Consider the following 23,461-nt stretch of genomic DNA (forward strand, 5'->3'; position numbering starts at 1 on the left):
TTTTCCCTTTAGTGATTTGGAGTCGGGGGGGATCCCAAGATTTAACTTCCTTTCACAATAGAAACGGCTATTCAAAGCTTTCATCTTAATCAGCTTAAAATACCACCTTCTAAGATCAAATTAATGGTCATCTCTTTTGAGAGGACTTCTTACACTCTCCCAGGCCAAAGTATTTGCTTCCTTTCCGGTGCTAACATATGTTTACCATGGCAGAGCTTTTAAGGGTATGCAATCTTTTCACTGATATTTCTATGTCTGTATCTCTTATAAACGATCTGCTGCACAGAACTATCCAATCAAAATTCCTGTAGTGATGGGAAGTGCTGTGTCTGTGCTATCCAACATGGCAGCCACTCGTCACATATGGCTATCGAGCAGGTGAAATGTAGCCAGTGGAACTGAATTTATTTAAATTTAAGTCTAAATAGCCACATGTGGCTAGTGGCTACCACATTGGATAGCAAAGATCTAGCACATACCCCAGGATAGTTCCTCAAAAAAAGTTTATAGAATGAATGAATCATTCATTAAAACATTTTTAGGCTAACAGAAAACACTTACATAGCTTCAGTTTGGGTTTTCTTTTTAAATCATATACAGAACACATTGGTTTACTTTATTAATAAGCATGCATATGAATAAACATTAAAAATATTACATAATATCATTATCAAGATCTAGCCCATATTTTACCACATGTATGTATCCACAGGGCCTCATTTTGTCACCTGGCTCTCTGCAGCCTCAAGTTCCTGAGCTCAAGTGATCCTCCCACCTCAGCATCTGGAGTACTTGAGACTACAGGTGTGCACCACCACACTCAGCTATTTTTTTTTTTTTTTTTTTTTTTTTTTTTTAGCAAAAGCCTCTCCACCTTGTATTGCCCAGGGTGGTCTTGAACTCCTGAGCTCAAATGATCCTCCCGCCTCCACCACCCAAAGTGCTAGGATTACAGGCATGAGCCACTGTGCCCTGCCAAGCAAAAAAAAAAAAAAAAAAAAAAAATTGGCTGTAAAAATTTTTAATGGATTTTAATAATTATGCTTACATATTTATAATTGCCTGTGCCAACTCTGCAGTTGTTTTGTGTTCAGATAGAGCCCAAGTGACTAGATGAGTGCCTGGCACATAATATGGATTCAGTACACATCTGTTGAATTAACGAAGGAATTATGCCTACTAGGATGTTTTAATTAAGTGTGAAAATCTAACCTACATATCGTTTTCAAATATTAATATTGACAAATAGTGCAATAATTAAGGAAATAGTTATGCCAAATTTTGTGGGCATTCATTTCTATTTTAAAGATTTTTTTCCCCCATCTCTTCCAATCCCCAAACAAAAACTATCTCGGCCTCTGGAGTCTTCTCACACCACTCCTCTAACTAGAGGACTGAACATAGGCCTTTGGCTGGGCAGAAACCAACAATAGTTAAAATATAAAACTTATGAACAATGACAGAAGGGGGGGAAAAAAAAAACTCTAAATAGGTTAACATTGAGGCCAACTAAATCTGAGATTGAAAGTTCTGCCTAAGGTTTACACTCCCCAGACCGCGGCCACACCACTGGGCCCACAGCTTTGCATGCCTCAGTACCCTGCTCCGCGCTCCAAAGTCGGAGTAAAGCGACAGCACCGGCGGCTGCGGCAGCGCTTGCGCAGGCGCTGATGTCCCGACCCATAAGACTCCGCCGCACCCCCACGAGGCCGCCCCGCCAGCTCTAAGGCCCAGCCCTGCCTTCTGCTGTTGCCGTAGCAACCCAGAAAGCGCTATGGCTGCGGCCGGCCGGGGAAAAGGGTATTTGACACTGACGGCGGCAGCCCTAGCCAAGTCACCGTCACTTTCGCCACAGCTAGCAGCTCCCATCCGAGGGAGGCCTAAGAAGTGTCTGGTCTATCCGCATGCCCCGAAGACCTCCCACCTGTCTCGTTCCGTTCTGCGTTGGCTTCAGGGTCTGGATCTCAGCTTCTTCCCCAGGAACATCAACAGGTGCTTGAGTAAGCCAGGCCTAGGCCCCTTCGGTGGGCGCCCCACCTGCTTTCCGCCGCCTGCCAGACCTCAGATTGCCTACCCTGGCCTGGCTTATGTTTCAAATCAAGACCCCTCACCCACGCATACACACGAAAATACTATTAGGGAGCAAGGCTTTAACAAAATATCAAGAAACATTTTGTTTACTCAATCAAGCAATCATTAAATTGTAGACAATATAGAATGCTTTGGTGACTACAAAAAATACTAAAATAGTCAAAGCTTTTTCTTTAGTGACATTGGGCATTAATACTGGTAAGGATGGCCAGGCACAGTTCCTCATGACTGTAATCCCAGCACTTTGGGAGCCGAGGGAGGCGGATCACCTGAGGTCAGGAGTTTGATAACAGCCTGACCAACATGCTGAAACCCGATCTCTACTAAAAATACAAAAATTAGCCGGACATGGTGCTGGGTGCCTGTAATCCCAGCTACTGGGGAGGCTGCAGGCAGGAGAGTTCTTGAACCCAGGAGGCAGAGGTTGCAGTGAACTGAGATTACGCCGCTGTACTCCAGCCTCGGTGGCAGGGTAAGACTCTGTCTCAAATATATATATATATACTGGTAAGGATCAGTTTACCCTCTGTCAGAGATGGCATCTAGTTTGAGAGTTATCGACAAGTTTTTAAAGTTGCTGCTTAATTGTAGGCACTTTGTACGTAAGTGGCAGTTAATATTTGCTCTGGGAATCCAAACTAAATTCTATAAAAATTAAGGCAATGAATCTTTTGCAGAACTCTGGTTTAGTCTCTCCTTATCAGAGAGGCATAGGTTCCAAGATCGACAGTGGATGCCTGGAACTGTGGATACTACAGAACCCTCTGTCAGAACACATTTCTGTGTATATCTTCCATCCACAAATTTAATGCCTTTTTAAAAATCTTAACTAAGCACTTATCACACACTGTGGCTGAAAGCTTTTCAGTTTGAGGTGTGATGGTGAAACTATCAAGAATTTCTTTTTCTTCATATTTCAGGAATATAAGATTCATTCCTACCATTCTAACCATTGTTACAACTTTCTATTAAGTCAAGAACTTTCATCTTTTCACCTAAAGGAAGAATTTTATGGTTTCTCTGTGGCATATCTGAATCACCAGCATCACTACTCTTGCACTTTGGGATCATTATGAAACAAAATTAGAGTGACTTGCACACAAGCACATCACACTGTACAGTTGATCTGATAACTAAAAGGTGACTGATGTCTACAACGTGGAGACTCTGGACAAAGGGAGGAGTCACATCCTAGGCAACACAGAGCAGGCAGGGAGATTTCATCACACTCCCAGAACAGAGTACAATTTAAAAGTTACACATTATTTCTTTAATTTTCCGTTTAATATTTTCCGACTGTGGTTGACCCAAGGTAACTGAAACTGCAGAAAGCAAAACTGCAGATAAGCGGGGGACTAGTTTACTAATTTGTCTTCAGTATTTCTTACAAAGATGCCTCTGAAACTTTAAAGTGCATATGAATCACCTGGAAATCTTGTTGAAATGCAGATTCAATACAAATCAACAGGTTGGGTTCATCAAAAGAACACCAAAGCCTTTGAAGTGTACATAATCTTAGCGAAATTCCACAGTAGGTTCTCCTTAGAGCAGTGATCCAACAACACTCATTTAACAAGATACTTTTAGTATGGAATATTAGGCTAGTGTTAATTATAATACAAACTGCATAATTAACTACACTTTATTTCATTTCCTAATTGCCATGGATCAGAGATTTTTCAAATGGCTTCCTAATTGCAGAAATATTCAGTATATATTTCCCCTGGGAACTTGAATTATCATCCTTTGAAAATGGGACCTCTTTAAAAGTCAAGTTGGATAACTGGGCACAGTTGGAGAAGGTATGTTAGCAATCATTTACACTTTTAACTGTGAAGATGTTTGTTTTAAAGTGTGCCATCCTAATTTCCTGGATCTCTACAGGTGTGTGTGTGTGTGACTGTGTGATGCTGAATTGGCAGTTTGTTCCTGTGTATCACAAAGTTTATTAAATTCCAACTGTTTATGTCATGAGTCACCTATGAAACTGAGCATAATGATTTCCATTAGCATGATAAATACTGATTGGTTTCCCTGCTGAATATTATCTTTTAATAACTAATGCATTAAACACAAAAAAATGACTTGATAGGTAAATAAAAGGGTGATTAAAGTGAATTCATGGTACTTGGAGATTTTTATAGAATTTCTTATGATAAAAACATTTTCTTTCTACTATTAAAGTTCCTGGCAAGAAAAAAATTTAAATTACCTAAAGAACTAATCCATGGAACAATTCATTGTAAAGCTGGAGTGCCTGAAATATTGATAGAAGAGGTTTACACTTTATTAACACATCGAGAGTAAGTTCTTTGTAATTTCCTAGTAATGCAATTTAATGTGAAACTTTTGATAATATAAATCTCATTACTAAAATGTTGCTTGTCAACAGTATTTTCTTTTTTATTTCCAGAATTAAAAGTATCCAGGATGACTTTGTGAATTTCACGGACTATAGTTACCAGATGCATTTACCCCTGGTTTCCAGGTCTACAGCTTCAAAGTCTATTAAAGATAACATTAGGTTATCAGAATTACTAAGCAATCCCAACATGCTGAACAATGAACTGAAAGCAGAGTTCCTCATCCTTTTACATATGTTGCAAAGAAAATTAGGCAGAAAATTGAATCCAGGTAAGTTTTCCTTGGAAACGGCTGAGTTCTTCCAAGCTCTGTCAGGCTATTCTTGAGCACAGATGAAAGAAATGTCTGCACTGGCCCATTTTGCCATCTTCTGTAACTGGTTTAAAGGGTAATTACTTCTTTAAGGCTAGCAGTGAAATGATTTATTAGCATTGGAGTGGTTTATAAATCAATTTTTTTGATGAAGGCATAGGTTAACATAGTATACAGACACTTCTTTTAGAAAAATGTATGTTTATGAAAGATTCATGTAAACTTTCACAAGAAATAAGTTCACATATCAAGTAACTAAGGAGTTTAAAAGTTAAACAGGACACTCATCCCTTGGGAAAAGCCTGGATTACCATGATTCACTGTGGATGCTGTCTACAGTGTGGACAATGTTATCCTTTCCATAGTAGGCTTGTTCGGATGTAGATGGTAGAGCAGGTTGGGACTATCATGGCAACTTTCCAGAGATACCACTGAAATCATTCTCTAAGTACCCAAACAAAGCATTTGCCATCTGCATTTGCCAGAATCACTGGCAGGTGGCAGAGTAATTGAACTTTCGCTCTATATTTGTTTGTTTGTTTTTCTAGCAGTTACTCAGGATACCACTCATGTATTGAAATCTTATTTCACTTGATTCCAGACATCTATAGAGAGCACATCATTTCTGTGGCACCCATTCAGGAAAAGAGGCAGATGTAGGTCATTAGGATTTCTCTCACCTGTGAACTTTTTCTGACGAAAACCATTTTCTCTCTGGTTTCTAGCAAGAGAGGAAAGCACCAATTTTAACATCTCCTAAAATTGTGAGATGGATATTTTAGGTTTGGTCCTTCCTTACTCTGTCCACTCTTCCATGTCTTATATTTTGTTTTCTCTTCCTTGATTTTTCTCATCTCTGGCTTTACTCATGAATTCATGAGTAAAGAAATAATTCAGGCTATTAATGTGGAGAATTTTATCTGGAAACATTTTGCATGTTTTTAAACATTAACATTTCGCTGTGATATTTATCACACATGCAAGTACATAATGTATATGTACAATTTAAAGAAGATGACTAACGATGAAAACACATTTGTATATCCCTACGCAGGTTAAAAAAATAGAACGTTACTAATGCCTTTACCTTCCCCTTTGTGTCCTCGGACTGCATTCTCCACATTCCCTTCCAAGGGTGACTACCATCCTGCTGCCTTTGTTTGTAATTTCCTTGATTTAAAAATCTAGGCCGGGCGCAGTGGCTCATACCTGTAATCCCAGCACTTCAGGAGGCTAAGGCAGGCGGATCATGAGGTCAAAAATTTGCGACCAGCCAGACCAACATGGTGAAATCCGATCTCTAATAAAAATACAAAAATTAGCTAGGTGTGGTGACGGGCGCCTATAATCCCAGCTACTGGGGAGGCTGAGGCAGGAGAATGGCTTGAACCCAGGAGGCAGAGGTTGCAGTGAGCCGGGAATGTGCCACTGCACTCCAGCCTGGGCGACACAGCGAGACTCCGTCTCAAAAACAAAAACAAAAAACAAAACAAAACAAAAAAAACTCACCAAACTATACTTACTATTTATATATTATTCTTTATTTCATTTACCTATACATAATATTTATGTTATTTTTTATTTCATTCATATATATTTTTAAGTTTAGTTGATTTTATGATACTCTGTAGTAGGCAGAATAAGCCCCCCTGCTATCCATGTCCTAGCCCCTGAAACCTGTGAATATGATATTTTACATGGCAAAAGAGACTTTGCAGATGTAATTAAAGTTATGGACCCCAAGATAGGGTGTGTATGCTGGCTTATTCAGGCAGACCTGATCTAATCACATAAACCCTTAGAAGCAGAGATCTTTCTTCAACTGGAATCAGACACATGTAGCAGAAGGAGAAGTAAGAGATCTGGAGCGTGATAGGGTCTCAGTCTGCTATTGCTGCAAGAGACAACATGGAAAGCATGAGAAGGTATGTGGTGCAGCTTCCAGGAGGAAAGAATTACCTTGGGCTGAGAGCCAGGCAAAAAACAGGGGCCTCAGTCCTGCAAACTTAAGAAACTGCATTCTGCCAACGAGCTGAGTGAGCCTGGGAGAAGATTCATCCCCAGAACTTCCAGAAAGGAATGCAGCCCTACCAATACCTTGCTTTCAGCCTCTGAGACTCTAAATAGAGGACCCAGACTTCTGTACTGTGAGATAAAAATGGCTGTTTTAAGTTATGCTATTTGTGGTAATTTGTTATGGCAGGAATGAAAATCGAATACAAGCTCCATAGTTAACACTGTTCCCACAATGAGATTATAAATATATCCTCATATGTTTAAATTGATTAAAGTGAAACCTTTTAAGGTTTTAACCTTTTAAAGTTTAAATTGATTAAAGTGAAAACTTGTAAGCTGTTACTTCATCTGCAATCCACATGAAGAAGCGATTGTCTCAGCCCCACGTTTTGAGTAGTCTATCCTTTCCTCACTTATTCGTAATGCCCTCTCGTGTTTCAGTTGGCGTATATGTATGGGTCTGTTTCTGAGCCTTCTATTCAACTTTGTCTACATGTGTGTCACTTCAGCATCTTGTCTTAATTATTATTGCTTTAGAATTAGTGTTGATACTTTGTAAAGTCTTAAAATTTGTTCTTCTATGAAGTGTTGTTTCCATTTCATTCACAGTAAGTTTTATTGTTATGAATTTATTAATACTGCCCATTGTTATATGTATTCATATCTAACATACTATTTTGAGTTTTTTTTTTTTTTTTCTCTCTCTCTTTTTCTGTTTCTTGTCTTCATCTTACCTATCTTTTCTTTTTTGGACCAAATTTTTTTCCAAAGATTTTTTTTCCCACTAATTTTGAACATTTTAAATCTCTGCTCTTTTTAGTGCTAATCTATACATTTTAGCATGCATACTTATCTTAGTCTAAAATTAATATCTTCACTCTCTTCCTGAAACTGCAAGGACCTTAGAACACTATGACACTGATCGCTCCCTGCCACCCCTTCACCTCCTTTCAGTTCTTTTGTTGTCTGGCATTTTAGTTCTGTCCAGTTATATTTTAACACCACAAATCAGACATCATTGACTTTTGTTTAAAAGTCTATCTTTGTAAAAACTAACCTGCATCTCTGTTGTCTTTTGAACACATTTGTTCTTTAGCTACAGATCATCTCAACCTTTCCAAATCTTGAACAGTACTCTTTCTCCAGTCTTGATTCCTGAGACTGCTGATTTTAAACGTTTCTCATTTGTGGCCAAAGTAATTAATTATGATAATTATAGTTCTGGCAATGTTACTGACCAGAGTTGTGTCTAGTGTTGATAGAGTATGACTGGTGAGTAGCAATTAACTTAGCAACTTCTTCAAGCCTCAGTGAAGGATGAGCTGCAGATGCAGAGGAGGAAGTGATCTTTAGAAGCACAAGGAAATTGCCCAAGTATTTCAGCTTACAGGATTAGTTAAAAGGAAATATGGGAAACATGGAAATAATTTTAATTCACAATTTTTATCGTATAAAATGTTTGCAAAATGAAAGATACTGTATGATTTTATCAAATATAAAACTAGATAAAACTAACCTACGATGATAGAAGTCAGGATAGCACTTTCCTTTTAGAATACTGTCTTGGAAAGACATGAGGGGGCTTTGGGGTACTGGTAATACATCATTTCTTGATTTGGATGATGGTACCCTAGGTGTATTCACTCCACAAGTTCATGGGAGTGAATTACACTTACTGTTTCTTTACCTTTTTGTATATACTTTATAATTGAATAGAAACTTATCAAAGACTAACAGGAACATAAGCATATTACCTTTAAAGTAATTATTTTGTGTATTAAATATATTGTGAGCAATGCGGGGAGGGATTATTAATCTATGTATTCACACTACTCAGGAATATGATAAACAGAAATAAATAATTTACTTAATTTTTAAATTATGGCATCTTACTTTGACAATGGCCATTATGACTTTTTAAGAAATAACTTGTGTGTTCATATTTTATAGAATGGTTTGATGTGAAACCAACAGTGGGAGAAGTTACTCTCAATCACCTTCCTGCTCAATCCTCTGGACACAGATATAATTCCAAAGTTACAAGAGGAAGAGTTGCCCCTGTTTTACGTAAGTTTTAACTCTTTGCTTCTTAAAATTGATTGGTTTTTTTTTTTGCTTGACTTTCTTCAATTAAAGTTTTTAAAAACGGTTAAATAGTTAAAATGTTGGTGTAGGTCAACTTTCAGTCCTACACTGTCAATTACATTGGTATGCAGTTCTTTATGGTAAGTGAAGGGAACATGTGGTCCGCTAAGTCACTGCCCCCTCCCCAGCCTGCTACAATCAGATCCATTTGAGTTCTGATTTATGCTTAAATAGGCGAGTCCAAAAAACGTCAGGCTCATAGACTTGAAAGCTCAGTTCTTTAGAAGTCAGAAGATGAGTCCGTGAGTCCTGAGACAAATATAGATACTTGCATACTAAGAATTCTCAATCAGTTGTATTACGAGAAGTCACTTGATTAAACCCTGTTAATTCGGAAAGCATTTATACGACAGCAAACTCTAGCCCACGGTCCAAATTCAGCCTGTTGTCTATTTTTGTGTAGTTCACAAGTTAAAAATAGTTTTTACTTTTTTTTTGGAGATGGAGTCTCACTCTGTCACCCAGGCTGGAGTGCAGTGGTGCGATCTCGGCTCATTGCAACTTCCACCTCCTGGGTTCAAACGTTTCTCCTGACTCAGCCTCCTGAGTATCTGGGACTACAATGCACGCTGCCACGCCTGGCTAACTTTTTATATTTTACTAGAGATGGGGTTTCACCCTGTTGCCCAGGCTGGTCTCGAACTTCTGAGCTCGGGCAATCCGCCCTCCTCGGCCTCCTAAACTGCTTGGATTTAATGGTTAAAAAAAAAAAAAAATCAAAAGAATAATAGTAATTCCTGACACGTAAAAATGCTATGAAATTCAAGTTCCCGTGCTCATAAATAACGGAACAAAGCCACTCCTGCTCAGTTTATGCCTTGCTTATTTATGGTTGCTTTGACACTACAACAGTTGGTTTGAGTAGTTGCCAAAGTGACTGTCTAGCCTAGAAAGTTGAGTTGCCAGATTTAGCAAATGAAAACACAGGACAATTCAACAAATACCTTTGAGGACATATTTAGGACATATTTTTACTAAAAAATATTCACTATTTATCTGAAATTCAAATTTAACTAGGTGTCCTATATTTTATCTGGCAAGCCTACCACAAAGCCTAAAATATTTACTCTCCAGCCCTTTACAGAAAATGTATGTGGACCTCTGCTACACATTATGTTTCCTGACCTGTTGAGGCATTTCACCGGGGATAAAAGTTCTTTGTTTACATAGAGTCTTTGAGAGCCCTGCCAATTTTCCTTTTTTTAAACAAAAACAAAAACAAAAAAACAAAAAAAAAAACCTTATGATTTCTCAGAACCTTTAATATGCTAATATGCATTGTAAATACTAAAGAGAAGAGAGGCAGAATGAAATGTTTTCCAAACTCTATTTGATCACACATCACTATTTGGTTTTGCTTTGTTTAATGGTCTTGTATAACTAGTGTTCCTCATAGCACTTTTTAATGTCCAAACATCAGACCAGCCCATCAAAATCCCTTTAACTCTTCATCCACCTGAGGCATAGTAAGCATAATAGAATCCAACGGAAGTGGATAACAATGTTTCAATGGGCCAGGCACGGTGGCTCACGCCTGTAATCACAGCACTTTGGGAGGCCAAGGTGGGTGGATCACGAGGTCAGAAGATCGAGACCATCCTGGCTAACACAGTGAAATCCCGTCTCTACTAAAAATAAAAAAAAAATAAAAAAAAAATTAAACAAATTTAGCCGGGCGTGGTGGCAGGCACCTGTAGTCCCAGCTATTTGGGAGGTTGAGGCAGGAGAATGTCGTGAACCCGGGACGTGGAGCTTGCAGTGAGCCGAGATCGCGCCACTGCACTCCAGCCTGGGCAACAGAGCGAGACTCCATCTCAAAAAAACAAAACAAAACAAAACAAAACAAAACAAAACAAAACAAAACAAAACAAATGTCTCAATGAATAAAATGCATCCCTAGTTTCCCCTTTAGCTTCCAGGAATATATCCTGTCCTTCAGCCTGCCTTAACCTTCTTCTGTTGGTGACATTTGTGGTGAAAGTTCCAGCAGGGAGGGAGGTGAAGCCACAGTGGTAGGGTGAGCGTGGGAGGAGGGGATCAGGAGGTATGGAAAGGAAACTGCAGGTAAGTTTTGTTTTTGTGTTTCACTTGCTTGCCTCGTTCCCCTTATGACTGACTGAATTTCACTGGGGCAGGGAAAGAGCAGGGCCACCTGCTTTGGGACCTGCAGTGAAAGGTAGAAAGCAGTAGTAATGAGTCACAGCACGGCTTCCTTCCTGTGTAGGAAAGAGATGCAAATAGACTAGAGACCGAAATTGATGCCTGCTGATACTTGAATTGCTAAAGAGTATTTCTCATTTTTGTTATCTTTTTTCAAAATCTTCAAGGTTCACATACGAGTTTTTAGGAAAACTACATGCTATCATTACTTCAGATCAGGATTCCAAGTAAAATGAATTTTTGCTTTTACAATTTTAATAATGTATAAGCTGCCATAAATAACTCCTCCCATTTTATTCTCTACTGCTCTTTTTTATGATTCTCTGGATGCTCTTTTATGATTCGCTTTCACATCAATAGTCTTGCTCTCTTTGGAAAAAGAGATGGTTCTATGGAAGCCTTCACTGGACAAGGTAGATCAGGATGGGAAGGTGAACATACATTTATTTTTTTTTACTTGTCTCAATCCAGATATATACTTGGATTCTCTTAATCTAGGCACACAGTAAATGAATGAATGATGTGGATTCAGCTTTGGTTGAGATGAGAACTACTAAGTGTTAAATCTTTTTTTCTAAATTTGTTCAAAGGACTTCTTTTCAGTTTCTGATAAGAGGGTAGAGTAAATAGTTCAGGTCAGCTACCACAGTTTGATAGTTAATGGAAGGAGGAGATGCAAAAACACTAGACTGTAGGAACTTAACTCTATGTTACCATCTAAGATTTTATATAATGACACTGAAATCACAGGCTGTTCATCTGAAAATCTTCTAATTATCAAACAGGGTGGCCAAAATTAATCATAATATAGGTTATTACCTTTGCTTTTTTCTTTTTATAACACTCAAGTTCCTCTATTTGTTTACTTAAATTTAGTATCTAGCAAAATTATGGGCCAAAGGAATATAGATGTCTTAGTTGCCACTGGCCCCTCCCATTAGAACTGAGTGACCTAAAGAGTCTGGGTGGCTAGCTGGAATGCCTCAGTGTAATCAGAGTTCCAAAAACTGTATTATGAATCATGGACGTTTGTCAAATCTAAGTATAAAATTGTGCTACTGTTGCCTCAGCTGTTTTCTGAAGCAATATCTAAGAATAGTTGGGTCATATTCAGTATCAGATGCACCAAAATAAGCCCTGGAGATTTTTAGGCTGATGACTTTTGGAAGTGGCTGACATTCAGACTTTTTTTTATCCATGAGTACTATAATGTGTGATTTAAATATTCTTGTTTACCAGGCATTTAGATTAACTGTGCTCGACCTGTGTTGCCAATCATTCTGCATATATTTGATATATTAGACATGTTGATGCTTGTATAAACATTTAGTAACCATGAATTGATTTTAATTTTATTTAAATGCCCCAGCAAATATAGGTAATGGTGGCAATTCACATAGAGAAATACATGTGAAGCAAGCTGGACAACATTCTCATTACTCTGTTATGAAACCTATCAGAAACGTGGAAAAGAAACCTTGAAAAGCACCTGTCAAATGGCTTTGAAGAAATGATGCCATCATCTCTCGCCATAATAAAGAAACAGAATCACCCAGTATTGAATGTATTTCAAAAATAAATAGAGTGGTGTCTTTTCCATAATTGTGTTACAGAACATTTCTTTTCCATTCAATTTGTTTATTAAACTCCTATGCCAGGTACTGTTGAAAATACAAAATTAAATACATTAATACAGAATGAGCAAAAATAATTTTAAAGGTATAAACATAATTCACCATGATGAGTAAGAGTCCTTTCTAATAATTTTGCAGGAATGGTGAATCTACTTCTTAACGTTTTCCTTATTAGAAATTAAAAGTTACTGCTTTGCCTATTATATAGTTCCATATCACATTCATTAATTAAATTTTATTCTGAATGATTATTATACTTTGGCCCATAGAACACCTTGATCATCTCTAAGAACAGCCTGAACTCAAACCATTAAAAAGACAGGTGTCCCTTCTATTGAAAACAAGTTGTGGGGAAAGAAAATCATCCTTTTCTTGGAACTTGGTTCTGGTGTTTAGCAATACATTTAGTTCAATTAAAAAGTTCCCACTGGTTGCTGCTATGCCCCATATTTTAACTGAAGGGAAATAAAAGCAGACTGATGTCCTGAAAAACTAATAATCTTTTATATATTCATGGTAATTTTATATTTTATATGTGAAAAATTTTCAACTGGTATTATTTATGTTTTGATACTAGCTCATTAACAGTCTCATTTGACTTCCAAGATGAATATTACTAATGTCAATTTCCAGCTAAACTTACCAGTTTTTCTGCATTTTTGAAATTTCAGACTGTTTTATTAGCAATTCTACCTCCAGAGACTTCCTTGTTAAATTTTGCATTTTTGGATAGATAATATTTAAGAAGACTAAGAAAGCCCTGATGATACAGGTAACTTACTGGGAATGTGCTCAAAATCCAGTTTTATCTGAGGTAAGAGATCTAGGTCAAATGCATATCTTAACCAGCTATAAGTAATGTATCTGTTTTCTTGCATTCTCATGGGACAATCTAAAATACAAAATTATGAGAGTAATTTTTAACCTATATAGTTCCTTTGAAAAAGGTTTGAGAAACAAGTCTTTGAAGCCCAGTCATGAAAAAGATCCACAGAAGAGGATTAGTTTTGGGTAGAGTCAAATAGTAAGTTTCTTTGTCCTCTTGGCGCTGTGTTCAATCTCCTGGAAGAGCTCATCACTCATGGCCCGACTATGGTAAGTTCCCAAGAATCCTGTGGAACCTATAGAGACTGTGGAAAACAGGAAATAGTCTGTAGGCTTCATTATATCGTGATTATGTAAACGAAGATACCAAGGATGGTCAAAGTGCGTAACCTCAAGAGCTTCTTGAGGATGAATTGTGCAACAGAAGTCAACACCACAGGCATATCTTAGAAAGACCATTTACTTCCAAAAGAATCTTTGACAGAAGGAAGCAATGAAATTTTCTAGGAACTATAGCAGCTGCTATAGGAATAGAAACTTTTCAATTGAAAGAATACTTATGGGAATAGAACCTACTATGACATAGCATTTGTATTAATGAGTAAGCACTTTCTCCATTTTTTTATAATAATTGTGGGGTATATTGTAGTCTGTGTTTCTAAAGTGAAGAAGAATCAGCCTCTGGAACAATTCAATGAAGTGATTTTCCTAGATTACTGAGTAGGGTAACAACTCAGTTGGACAGCTTAGCCCTTTCACACCTCTGATGACTCTGATCCAAGCATTTATGGAGAAACACTTGTCGTTCAATGGTGTTTTGGGGAAAGAAACAACTACTCATCTTAGCAGGTAACTATGTCATATCAGGATTTAACTGTAATATTTAATAAAATTTAAAGGACCTGAAATACATACATACACGTAAATCTAGATAATGACATGCCAAATTATAGCACAGTCATAATACATAATTTTAGCATGAAAGTACATATTTCATTTAGGTACAAATATCTCAAAGATTTGGTACAATAAACATTTATTAAGAGTTGACTATAAAGGTGTCTTCTATATTACTGATATACTAAATATGAATCACTAAATTTTACAAATAATTTGTGAGGCTTTTATTATATTCAGAATACCTTTTGACTTAAAACCGTAAGGACATCAAAATACAGTCATTGCTTTAATGCAATCCTGTTCCTGAACACATCTGGACAATTTCATAGAAATATATACACACACACACACATATATTTCATATATACATATATATACACATACATATATATTTCATTTGTCTTGATTGACATAAAAATAATATATTTTCATAAGATGTAACTATTTTGATGTTGTAGTTTTGTGAACCACCTGATAACTGCTAACTTTTACAGGCAAAATATTTTTCCAATGCTTTAAAAATCACCGTCTAATGAGACTCTTCCTTTAGGAAGGCATATTTAAACCTGCAGAGTAATTTGTCCACATTATTGGTAGTATGAACATTTTCAGATAGTAAAATAAATTCATAAAATTTGCTTGGGTTTCGTGCATATGAAATCTAATAAAAATATTTTTATGAATTAAAAATTTGTTTTTCATATTAAGGCACAATATATACAGACTGACATAGTCAAATGACATTTATAATTCTATGAAAAATTAACAGTTATAGGTCATAAGGTATAGACATTGTAGGAATCAAAGATAATAGAATGATGGTCAAATGAATCCAATTTAGATTTCACACGGAAATTGGGTTGCTCTTCTCTTGTATTTATGTGTTTAAAGGCTTGCAAAATTTTCTCATCTTTTATACATAAAAATATTATTTTTCTGTATTCATTAAAAATATAGAAGAAAGTAATGATTGTTTATATACTTAATGATATCCTTTGAACTATGTAAGCACAACAAAGATAGGCTTATTTATTTTAAAATAAAAAGAATGACAGTAGGATTGAGACTGCCATTTTTAAGTGAGGGGTTTTTAGTACATATGTGCCAGTTAATAATCCTCCTCACCTAAGAAAAATCTGAGTTACAGATAACACTAAGAGTTTAAAAAAATACTTCTCAGGTACTCTTTTTATTATCCATCGCATCTCTGAATTGTGTATATTCTCTTCTATAATAATTATACACACACACACACACACACATATATATATATATATATATATATTTTTTTTTTTTTTTTTTCTTTGGAGATGGTGGTCTTGCTCTATTGCCCAGGCTGGAGTGCCGTGGTGCGATCTTGGCTCACTGCAACCTCCACCTCCTGGGTTCAAGGGATTCTTCTGCCTCAGCTTCCCAAGTAGCTGTGACTATAGGCACGCGTCACCATACCCAGCTAATTTTTGTATTTTTAGAGGAGACAGGGTTTCACCATGTTGGTCAGGATGGTCTCCATCTACCGACCTCATGATTCGTCCACCTCGGCCTCCCGAAGTGCTGGGATTACAGGTAATTTGTTTTTTTATAAAATGGAATTTAAACCTGTAATGTCTTTTTGAGGAATCAAAAGTGGTCAATGTGATAAATATGATACATAGACACATAATATATATTTTTTCCAGTTTTAAGAAGTTTTGTTAAGAAGGTTTTAAAAATATTTTAAATGTAACAAGTTTAAAGATAATAAAAGCCCCAAGTATTCTACTTATTTGAGATTACTCTTTAGTCAAACAAAAACATCTATATTATAAATCTTGTAAAACAACTTGAGTATCAAAGTACTTTCAGTATGCATTAATTTAATAAGTTTCAAGGTCAGAATTCTAGTCCAACTGAAACATCTATAGTCACATATCAGGCTTTTCATAGCTTTACACTATTAAAAAACATTTTAAAAGTTAAATCAACCTAATATGTCCAAAATTTCAACCAGTATCTATTTACAAAGATTTACTTAAAACTAATTTTCATCAAATAAATTGTGTTTTTCATTTGTTTTTTGAGATGGAGTTTCGCTCTTTGTTACCCAGGCTGGAGTGCAGTGGCGCGATCTCTGCTAACTGGAACCTCTGCCTCCCGGGTTCAAGCGATTCTCCTGCCTCAGCCTGCCAAGTAGCTGGAATTACAGGCGCCCGCCACCATGTCTAGCTAATTTTTGTATTTTTAGTACAGACAGGGTTTTACCATGCTGGCCAGGTTGGTCACAAACTCCTAACCTCAGGTGATCCACCTGGCTTGGCCTCCCAAAATGCTGGGATTACAGGCATGAGCCACCATGCCCAGACAAATAAATTGTGTTTTAAATAAAGTTAACATAAATTGACTAGAGTATAATGTGTAAATTATTATACACATTAATCAAAACTAATATCCATGCATGCTGAATCTCTTAAAATGGTCACTTTATCACCTAATGCTTTTCATAAATATTCGACTGCATTTTGTGATTTTTACTCCCCAATTTTTTTCATGTCTATATAACTGACACTTCTACAATTGGACAGTTAAACTTCAGATAAAAAACTGGTAACATTTTCTTTTTTTGAAAGTATTTTGACTGTGTATCCATTTATTAAATAGCTAACATTAGTGGTTTACTATGCATTTTTTTTTTTTTTTTTTTTTTGAGACGGAGTCTCGCTCTGTCGCCCGGGCTGGAGTGCAGTGGCCGGATCTCAGCTCACTGCAAGCTCCGCCTCCCGGGTTCACGCCATTCTCCTGCCTCAGCCTCCCGAGTAGCCAGTAGCTGGGACTACAGGCGCCCGCCACCTTGCCCGGCTCGTTTTTTTGTATTTTTTAGTAGAGATGGGGTTTCACTGTTAGCCAGGATGGTCTCGATCTCCTGACCTCGTGATCCGCCCGTCTCGGCCTCCCAAAGTGCTGGGATTACAGGCTTGAGCCACCGCGCCCGGCCTACTATGCATTTTATAAAGGAGAACATAAATGTCTAAGTTGAAGATCACTGTGCACACCTTACATTTTAACATTTCAAGATATTCAATCATTCACATATCCATTAAGTACTTACTGTATATCTAGCACTCTTCTAGGTGTTGCACAATTTAATATTTCAATATTTCAACAATAGGATATTATGATACCTTTTATGCTGTGTGAAACTTTTATATGCTTTTTAGATTATTCAGTCCTTTATAATTTAAATATTTCCTCCTTCTCAAAAGTAGCTATTACTGTTTATAAAAGAGGCACCTGTTTTTCCTTTAAATTATACACGTTATTTTATTTTTTGAAGTTAATGAATAAATTCACTGTTATTTCCCACCTCTCCCAACCTGCAATCCTTCTGCCAACCTCTGGCACTTGAACAACAAAGATTAAGGTAATAAGAACCCACAAAGTTTTTCTTTAAAAAAAAAAAAAAAAAAATCCATCATTCTCAGCAAACTATCGCAAGAACACAAAACCAAATACCGCATGTTCTCACTCATAGGTGGGAACTGAACAATGAGATCACTTGGACTCAGGAAGGGGAACATCACACACCGGGGCCTATCATGGGGAGGGGGGAGGGGGGAGGGATTGCATTGGGAGTTATACCTGATGTAAATGACGAGTTGATGGGTGCTGACGAATTGATGGGTGCTGACAAGTTGATGGGTGCAGCACACCAACATGGCACAAGTATACATATGTAACAAACCTGCACGTTATGCACATGTACCCTAGAACTTAAAGTATAAAAAAAAAAAAAAAAATCCAGCATGGAAAAAAATCTTCTATCAGAATGGATTGAGTCGTATTCCAGTCCCTAAAGGTGAGAATGGATTCACCTTTGCCCACATCAAAGCGTCATTCAAGGAGATAGCAGATTTCCCGTCTTCAAGGAAAAACACAGGGCCCTGCGCAGTGAGAGTTGAGGAAAGTGAAGATGAGATGATAAATTTGCGAAGTATTTTTAAACTTTCAGACAGAGAATCACTGCAATAAAAAACATGATATTTAGGCAATGCTAATAAAAATTTAAGAATATGAGAAAATTAGTGTTTTTGAGTTGGACCCAAATATAGAAACATTTGCAAATGTCTTAACATTACATCATTTACCCTAATATCTGTCAAAATAGAATTGTTTTCAATTTAAATTCTTCAAATACAGTAGTACTGCCAATGACAAATACGTTTTGTTAATCTGATAACTGCCACAAAGTTTACTTATTTCATAAAAGCATATATGCCTAATAATAGACTTAAATATATTTCACTATTTTACTCATGTAGCCTATGTCAATACATCTGGGGAAATTATTTAAGCCAGAAACTTTAAATGTGCTCTCCAGAAGATGAAGAATATTGTTCCATATTGTATATATAGTTTAAAATATGTTTAGTCATGTGATTTTCTTGCTTATTTATAATTTAGCTGCATCAGTTATGATATATGCCAAGGTAGTTATGAAGAACCAAAGGCGAAGCGTTTTCTATCTATATTACCTAGCTCTGATAAGGAAAAGCATAATTTCAACAACACAAGATGCAATACATATTATGTTTTCTTAATTAGGTTCTAAAGTTGTTGAGTTTTGGGTCTGATTTCAAATAATACAACTTGTAGCAAATTATTTCTAGATAATGGAAACCTCATCATAGGAATACGTAAAGTAGACAGCTTCCTATTAGTAGGCACTAGAAATTTCACAATTATAACCCAAACACATCAACTTTCTGATAAAATAGAAATATCCTGGCAGGACAGCACTCCATCTATACCAGTCATGTGGGCCTCAGTGTACATGAGATAATTAGTAGCTCTTTTCCTGGATGTAGGCTTGGCTAGATAGTATCTTATGTAGATGTAGAGAGGTTAGATAGTATCTTTTAGGTCAAGGTCAGATGGAGAAAAGAAACCTTAAGAAAAGGAGGAAAGAAACATGAAGGTACTAAGTACTAGAAATGGTACACAAAGGGCAGAGAATGGCACTGATGACATACTCCAAAGATTTCATAATGTTTCTTGCTCTTTACTAAAAGTTATTTAATTTCCTGATTTGGTTCTTTATTTCTGAACGTAAATGGATAATAAAGGTGTATACAACTATGTGTCCTGTGTTTTGGAAGACACTGGTTATGTTTTGAGACTAAACTAGCTTGCAGTGGCAAGCTAAGCTACAGTTAGGATTTACATCAGTATCCAGCTGCTTCATTTGTTTTGGGTGGCTATGGCGAAACCTGCCTTCTTCATTGGCCTAGCATGTAGAAATGTGACTTTTCACATTACATTAGAAATACATAAGAATCTGCTCAATAAGTTGTGTATATTGTTGGGAGGTGGGGATCTTTTAGTCTAATCTGTAGTCTCAATTTGTATTTCAGGGGATTTGGCTTTGTTTACTTCATGGGGACACCTACAACTGGTCCCGGCTCTAAGACAATAAAGATTTCTCTATTTCTTAGAGACAATGGCACCCCTGGGTCATATTGGGAGGCTCTGGTATCATTCATCATCATTAGTTTGACTGTACATTAGGGACCAATCCTTGGCAATTAGACATCCCTCACGATTGATTCCAGTAATTTTTAATTGCTGAAAAAGTCCGTAACTCGATGTAAGAACATGCACAATATATTAATGATATAATATACATCTCTCAGTTCTTAATTGCTTTGCTTTTATACATCATAGATGGTGACTAGAAAGTGAATGTAATCTACTGTGACATAATCATCTGTTGTTGACTGTTGCTTTGTCTCCCTTATATAATTCCCCTCAGGATATGACCTGTATATATTTTCAAACATAGTTGTTACAAAGTATACATATCATTTGTTACTAAGTATAGATATTACATGAATTGCTTCTGTGGTAAGAAGTCAGCACAATTATTGTATCTGAATGTATTTTAAGCCAAAAGAGGCCACTTGCACTAACTATGGAAGCACTAGAGGTAATATGTTCTTACTGGGCCCCAGTCCTAAATTACCTACTTTTACCCAAATGAGGCTTATTTTAAGGTATCATTTCAAAAAGTAAACACATAAAAATGGTGAAATGCACATGTTATGTCTGACATTAGGCTTTACCTGGATTTTTAATCCCGTAAGACAAGAAATGTGAATATCGGAATGACTTGGAAGATTTGATCCAGTCACATAATCTGGTCCAATAATTCCTTTCAGTGACTCTTCTTTTAGTCTCTTTAATAAAGTTGCATAAACCATTCTTTGTGAATCAGAAGGGGGTGTATACGGAGAGCCTTCTAATGATCTATATTTTCAACAGATGTCAACATTTCATTTTGTTGAATCATAGAATTTTTGATGTTTAGATTAGAAATTATCCCTGATAATTATTTACTTCCCCTTTATTGACGGAGGCAAATCACCTTTAGACTTAATTTATAGTAAAACAAAGGACTAAATGGCAGAAAAGTATGGCACTGTAAATTATTACTGCATATATGCCGAACACATCAAGATTCTGCTAAATTCTGCTAAAATTAATAATGAAACAACACATACTTCCAACAAGTTTGTCTACAACGTCAAATACCTTCTGCCTTCCAATTTTTATACAGTATTTACTCACCTGCTGGTGGACTGTGTGCAAGCTCTCCATGCATCCAGTTCCTCAGAAAGATATTCAATTTTTAAAGGTACTGACACCTCCCGACGTTTTAATAGCTGACTGAATGTGTGAAAAGGAAATTAACATCTGATACCGAAAACTAAGATATCAGAAAAAGCAAATGAACTTTAAATGTGCTTTTAGATTTATGTTTCTGTATACAGACATTACACCTTATATATAATATACATATAGAATATTTTTTAGTATATGTGTATATATGCTCACCTGTATATTTAATATATTTTAGCAGAGTCACTGGAAAGTCAAAGTTATTCAGTAAACGTTGGGTGGATGAGTAACTGAGTGAGCGGATGAATAAATGAACTGCATAATGTATGGAGAATAGTTGAACAAGTCAAGTGATGTTAAATAATAGCCACCGTGAGAGAGAACACTTAACTGTGACCCTGATGATTTAATCTTGAATGACAGAAAGAGAACACAGGAGAAGGAGATTTGAGAAGAAAGATGATTTGAATTCTGAGCATACTGACTTTTAGGCTGGAGTTTAGCAAGCTGCTGAATATACATACAGGAGTTTGAAGAGTATGCTATTCCTGAGTATAAGACACTGAGTTACTTCTTCAGAAGTGATAGGTGAAGCTAGAAAGTGGTGAGGTTTCTAAAGGACACCATATAACAAGGAGAGGGGAGGGAGTGGAGCTGTGGGAGGAGAGTGGGATGGAGAGGAGCAAAAAGGGAAGCAGAGGAGGAGAGAATGAAACTTTGGGGGCTCACATATTTAGTGGGTCAGGAAAATAATGATAAGCAGCAAGACAACAAAGATGAAATTGTCAGAGATGATAAATTCTTTAATATTAGGAAATTATTTCTCTTTCTAAGCTAACACAGTCCCTAAACTTAGTCACATTCTCTCGTCTCTCCTAAAGCATTCTTTTTCTTTTTGCTTAATTAAGAATTTTTCTCTTTACTTTTATAATTATGTATAGCTGAACATACTTCATTAAACATTATTTTACATCTATGTGATATATCCTACTGCTCCTATAATATCTTTTAATATTGTTAAATGTTGCTTTCCAATTTTGGTTATGTTACCTATGTAGAAAGAGGTTTTTCCCTGAGCATGCTGACAATATTAATTCCGTATTATTCCTTATTTGCACTAGGTGACAGCTAGTGCTTCACCTACACAATAGGGAAAATAAGTTAGGAATGAGAAAACATGTTCCTCTCAGAATGTTCGGCCACATATGAACTCAGAAAAACTGCTTAACCACAGACCCTCTGCATTTGTTAAAATGGTCACCCACTAAGCCATTTAGCTAACTACTAGACTTGGAAGTCGCTTTTCATGGAAGGCACTGTGAATTTTATTTTATAGTATAAGCAGTTTCAAGTACAAGGGCTGAAGTTAAACAGGTTGTTAGAAAATGTAGGAGTATGGCTAACAGGTTATGCCTGAATATAACATATTAAAATAGTAACCTGCTACTTCCAAACTCCCTTTACTTTGCCTTTTCTGCTGTAGAGATTGAAGAGCTACAATATTCAGTTTCCTATTTTCTTTTAGTGAGATGTGGGCATAAAACCCTAAGGAGGACCTTCTTCCCTGAATAAAATGGTCTTGCCAGGAGAAAGTCCTTTGTGGTCTCTATCTTTCACTCTTACCTCTTTCCTACTTAGAATGTAGTCACAATTCATGGAGGCCTAGCATCTCTCTTGTAACCATGGGATACTCAAGCAAGAGGAAATAATCCAAAAATATCACAGTGGAAAGAAGGGGAGCATCAGGTCCTTGAAGAAATCACTGCAAGGCAGTAAAAGCCCTAGAATGCCTGTCTTAAGTGTCTTGACGTGAAAGATCAATAAACCCTAGGAGTTTAAGCTAGTATTAGAATTTTTATTACTTATAGCCTAACACATCTCTAATTTATGTGCTGCTTTATTATAAAGCACATGCGGAGTAAATAGATGGATACTTTTAATAATATATTTGATACTTTCTATAATCCACTTAGAGATTATCCATCTTGGTGAAAGAAATTGCTCTGATGTCACGATGGAAGAAAAAACCTTTTTTACCTTGTGTACTCATAAAGTGCTGGAACAATGCTTTGGTACTGTCTTCTGATAGCCAATAATGCACCAGTGTAACCACATAATATTAGCAACTCATTTCGAGCTCTAAAAGAGAATATACTTATTTTCATAAATTCCACAATTTGAGGCATAGAACATTACTCTGACACACAGTTCAGGTACTTGTATCTCTATATTCTGAAAGGTGACATTTATAGCAATATACGTTTAGAAAATTTTCTAAACTTAAGGAAAATTATCCATCAGTTCCTAATTCCTATTCAGATATTTATACTGTATTATCAATTATAATATAAAATAAAAGTCTT

At 36.4% G+C, this 23,461-nt stretch overlaps 2 protein-coding genes across 3 annotated transcripts in view; one reads left to right on the forward strand and one right to left on the reverse strand.

The window, feature by feature from the left end:
• The first annotated feature begins 1,670 nt into the window (after positions 1-1,670).
• Positions 1,671-12,687, forward strand: SPATA4 (spermatogenesis associated 4). The gene is made up of 6 exons (XM_010384074.2): positions 1,671-1,992; positions 3,764-3,893; positions 4,276-4,394; positions 4,505-4,725; positions 8,734-8,850; positions 12,458-12,687. The coding sequence occupies exons 1-6, from the start codon at positions 1,775-1,777 to the stop codon at positions 12,568-12,570; spliced, it is 918 nt and encodes a 305-aa protein (XP_010382376.2). The 5' UTR covers positions 1,671-1,774; the 3' UTR covers positions 12,571-12,687.
• Positions 12,688-18,244: 5,557 nt separating this feature from the next.
• WDR17 (WD repeat domain 17) overlaps positions 18,245-23,461 on the reverse strand; it is a 113,726-nt gene continuing 108,509 nt past the window's right edge. For both annotated transcript variants that reach the window (XM_030919050.1, XM_010384075.2), the window contains 4 exons: positions 23,136-23,237; positions 21,048-21,146; positions 20,543-20,726; positions 18,245-18,364 (listed from right to left, as the gene is read on the reverse strand). In XM_030919050.1, coding sequence (XP_030774910.1) covers positions 18,245-18,364; positions 20,543-20,726; positions 21,048-21,146; positions 23,136-23,237 — 505 coding nt within the window. The remainder of the gene's footprint in view (positions 18,365-20,542; positions 20,727-21,047; positions 21,147-23,135; positions 23,238-23,461) is intronic.

The sequence above is a fragment of the Rhinopithecus roxellana genome, chromosome 2 (genome assembly GCF_007565055.1).
Source record: "Rhinopithecus roxellana isolate Shanxi Qingling chromosome 2, ASM756505v1, whole genome shotgun sequence".
NCBI classification, from domain to species: Eukaryota; Metazoa; Chordata; class Mammalia; order Primates; family Cercopithecidae; genus Rhinopithecus; species Rhinopithecus roxellana.

What these genes read in the sequence shown, in the direction of transcription:
- SPATA4 (XM_010384074.2), top strand. Translation starts at nt 1,775, where the DNA reads ATGGCTGCGGCCGGCCGGGGAAAAGGGTATTTGACACTGACGGCGGCA. An exon ending in ACTTTATTAACACATCGAGA is followed by an intron (nt 4,395 to 4,504) that starts GTAAGTTCTTTG and finishes TTTTATTTCCAG; the next exon opens with AATTAAAAGTATCCAGGATG. An exon ending in AGGCAGAAAATTGAATCCAG is followed by an intron (nt 4,726 to 8,733) that starts GTAAGTTTTCCT and finishes CATATTTTATAG; the next exon opens with AATGGTTTGATGTGAAACCA.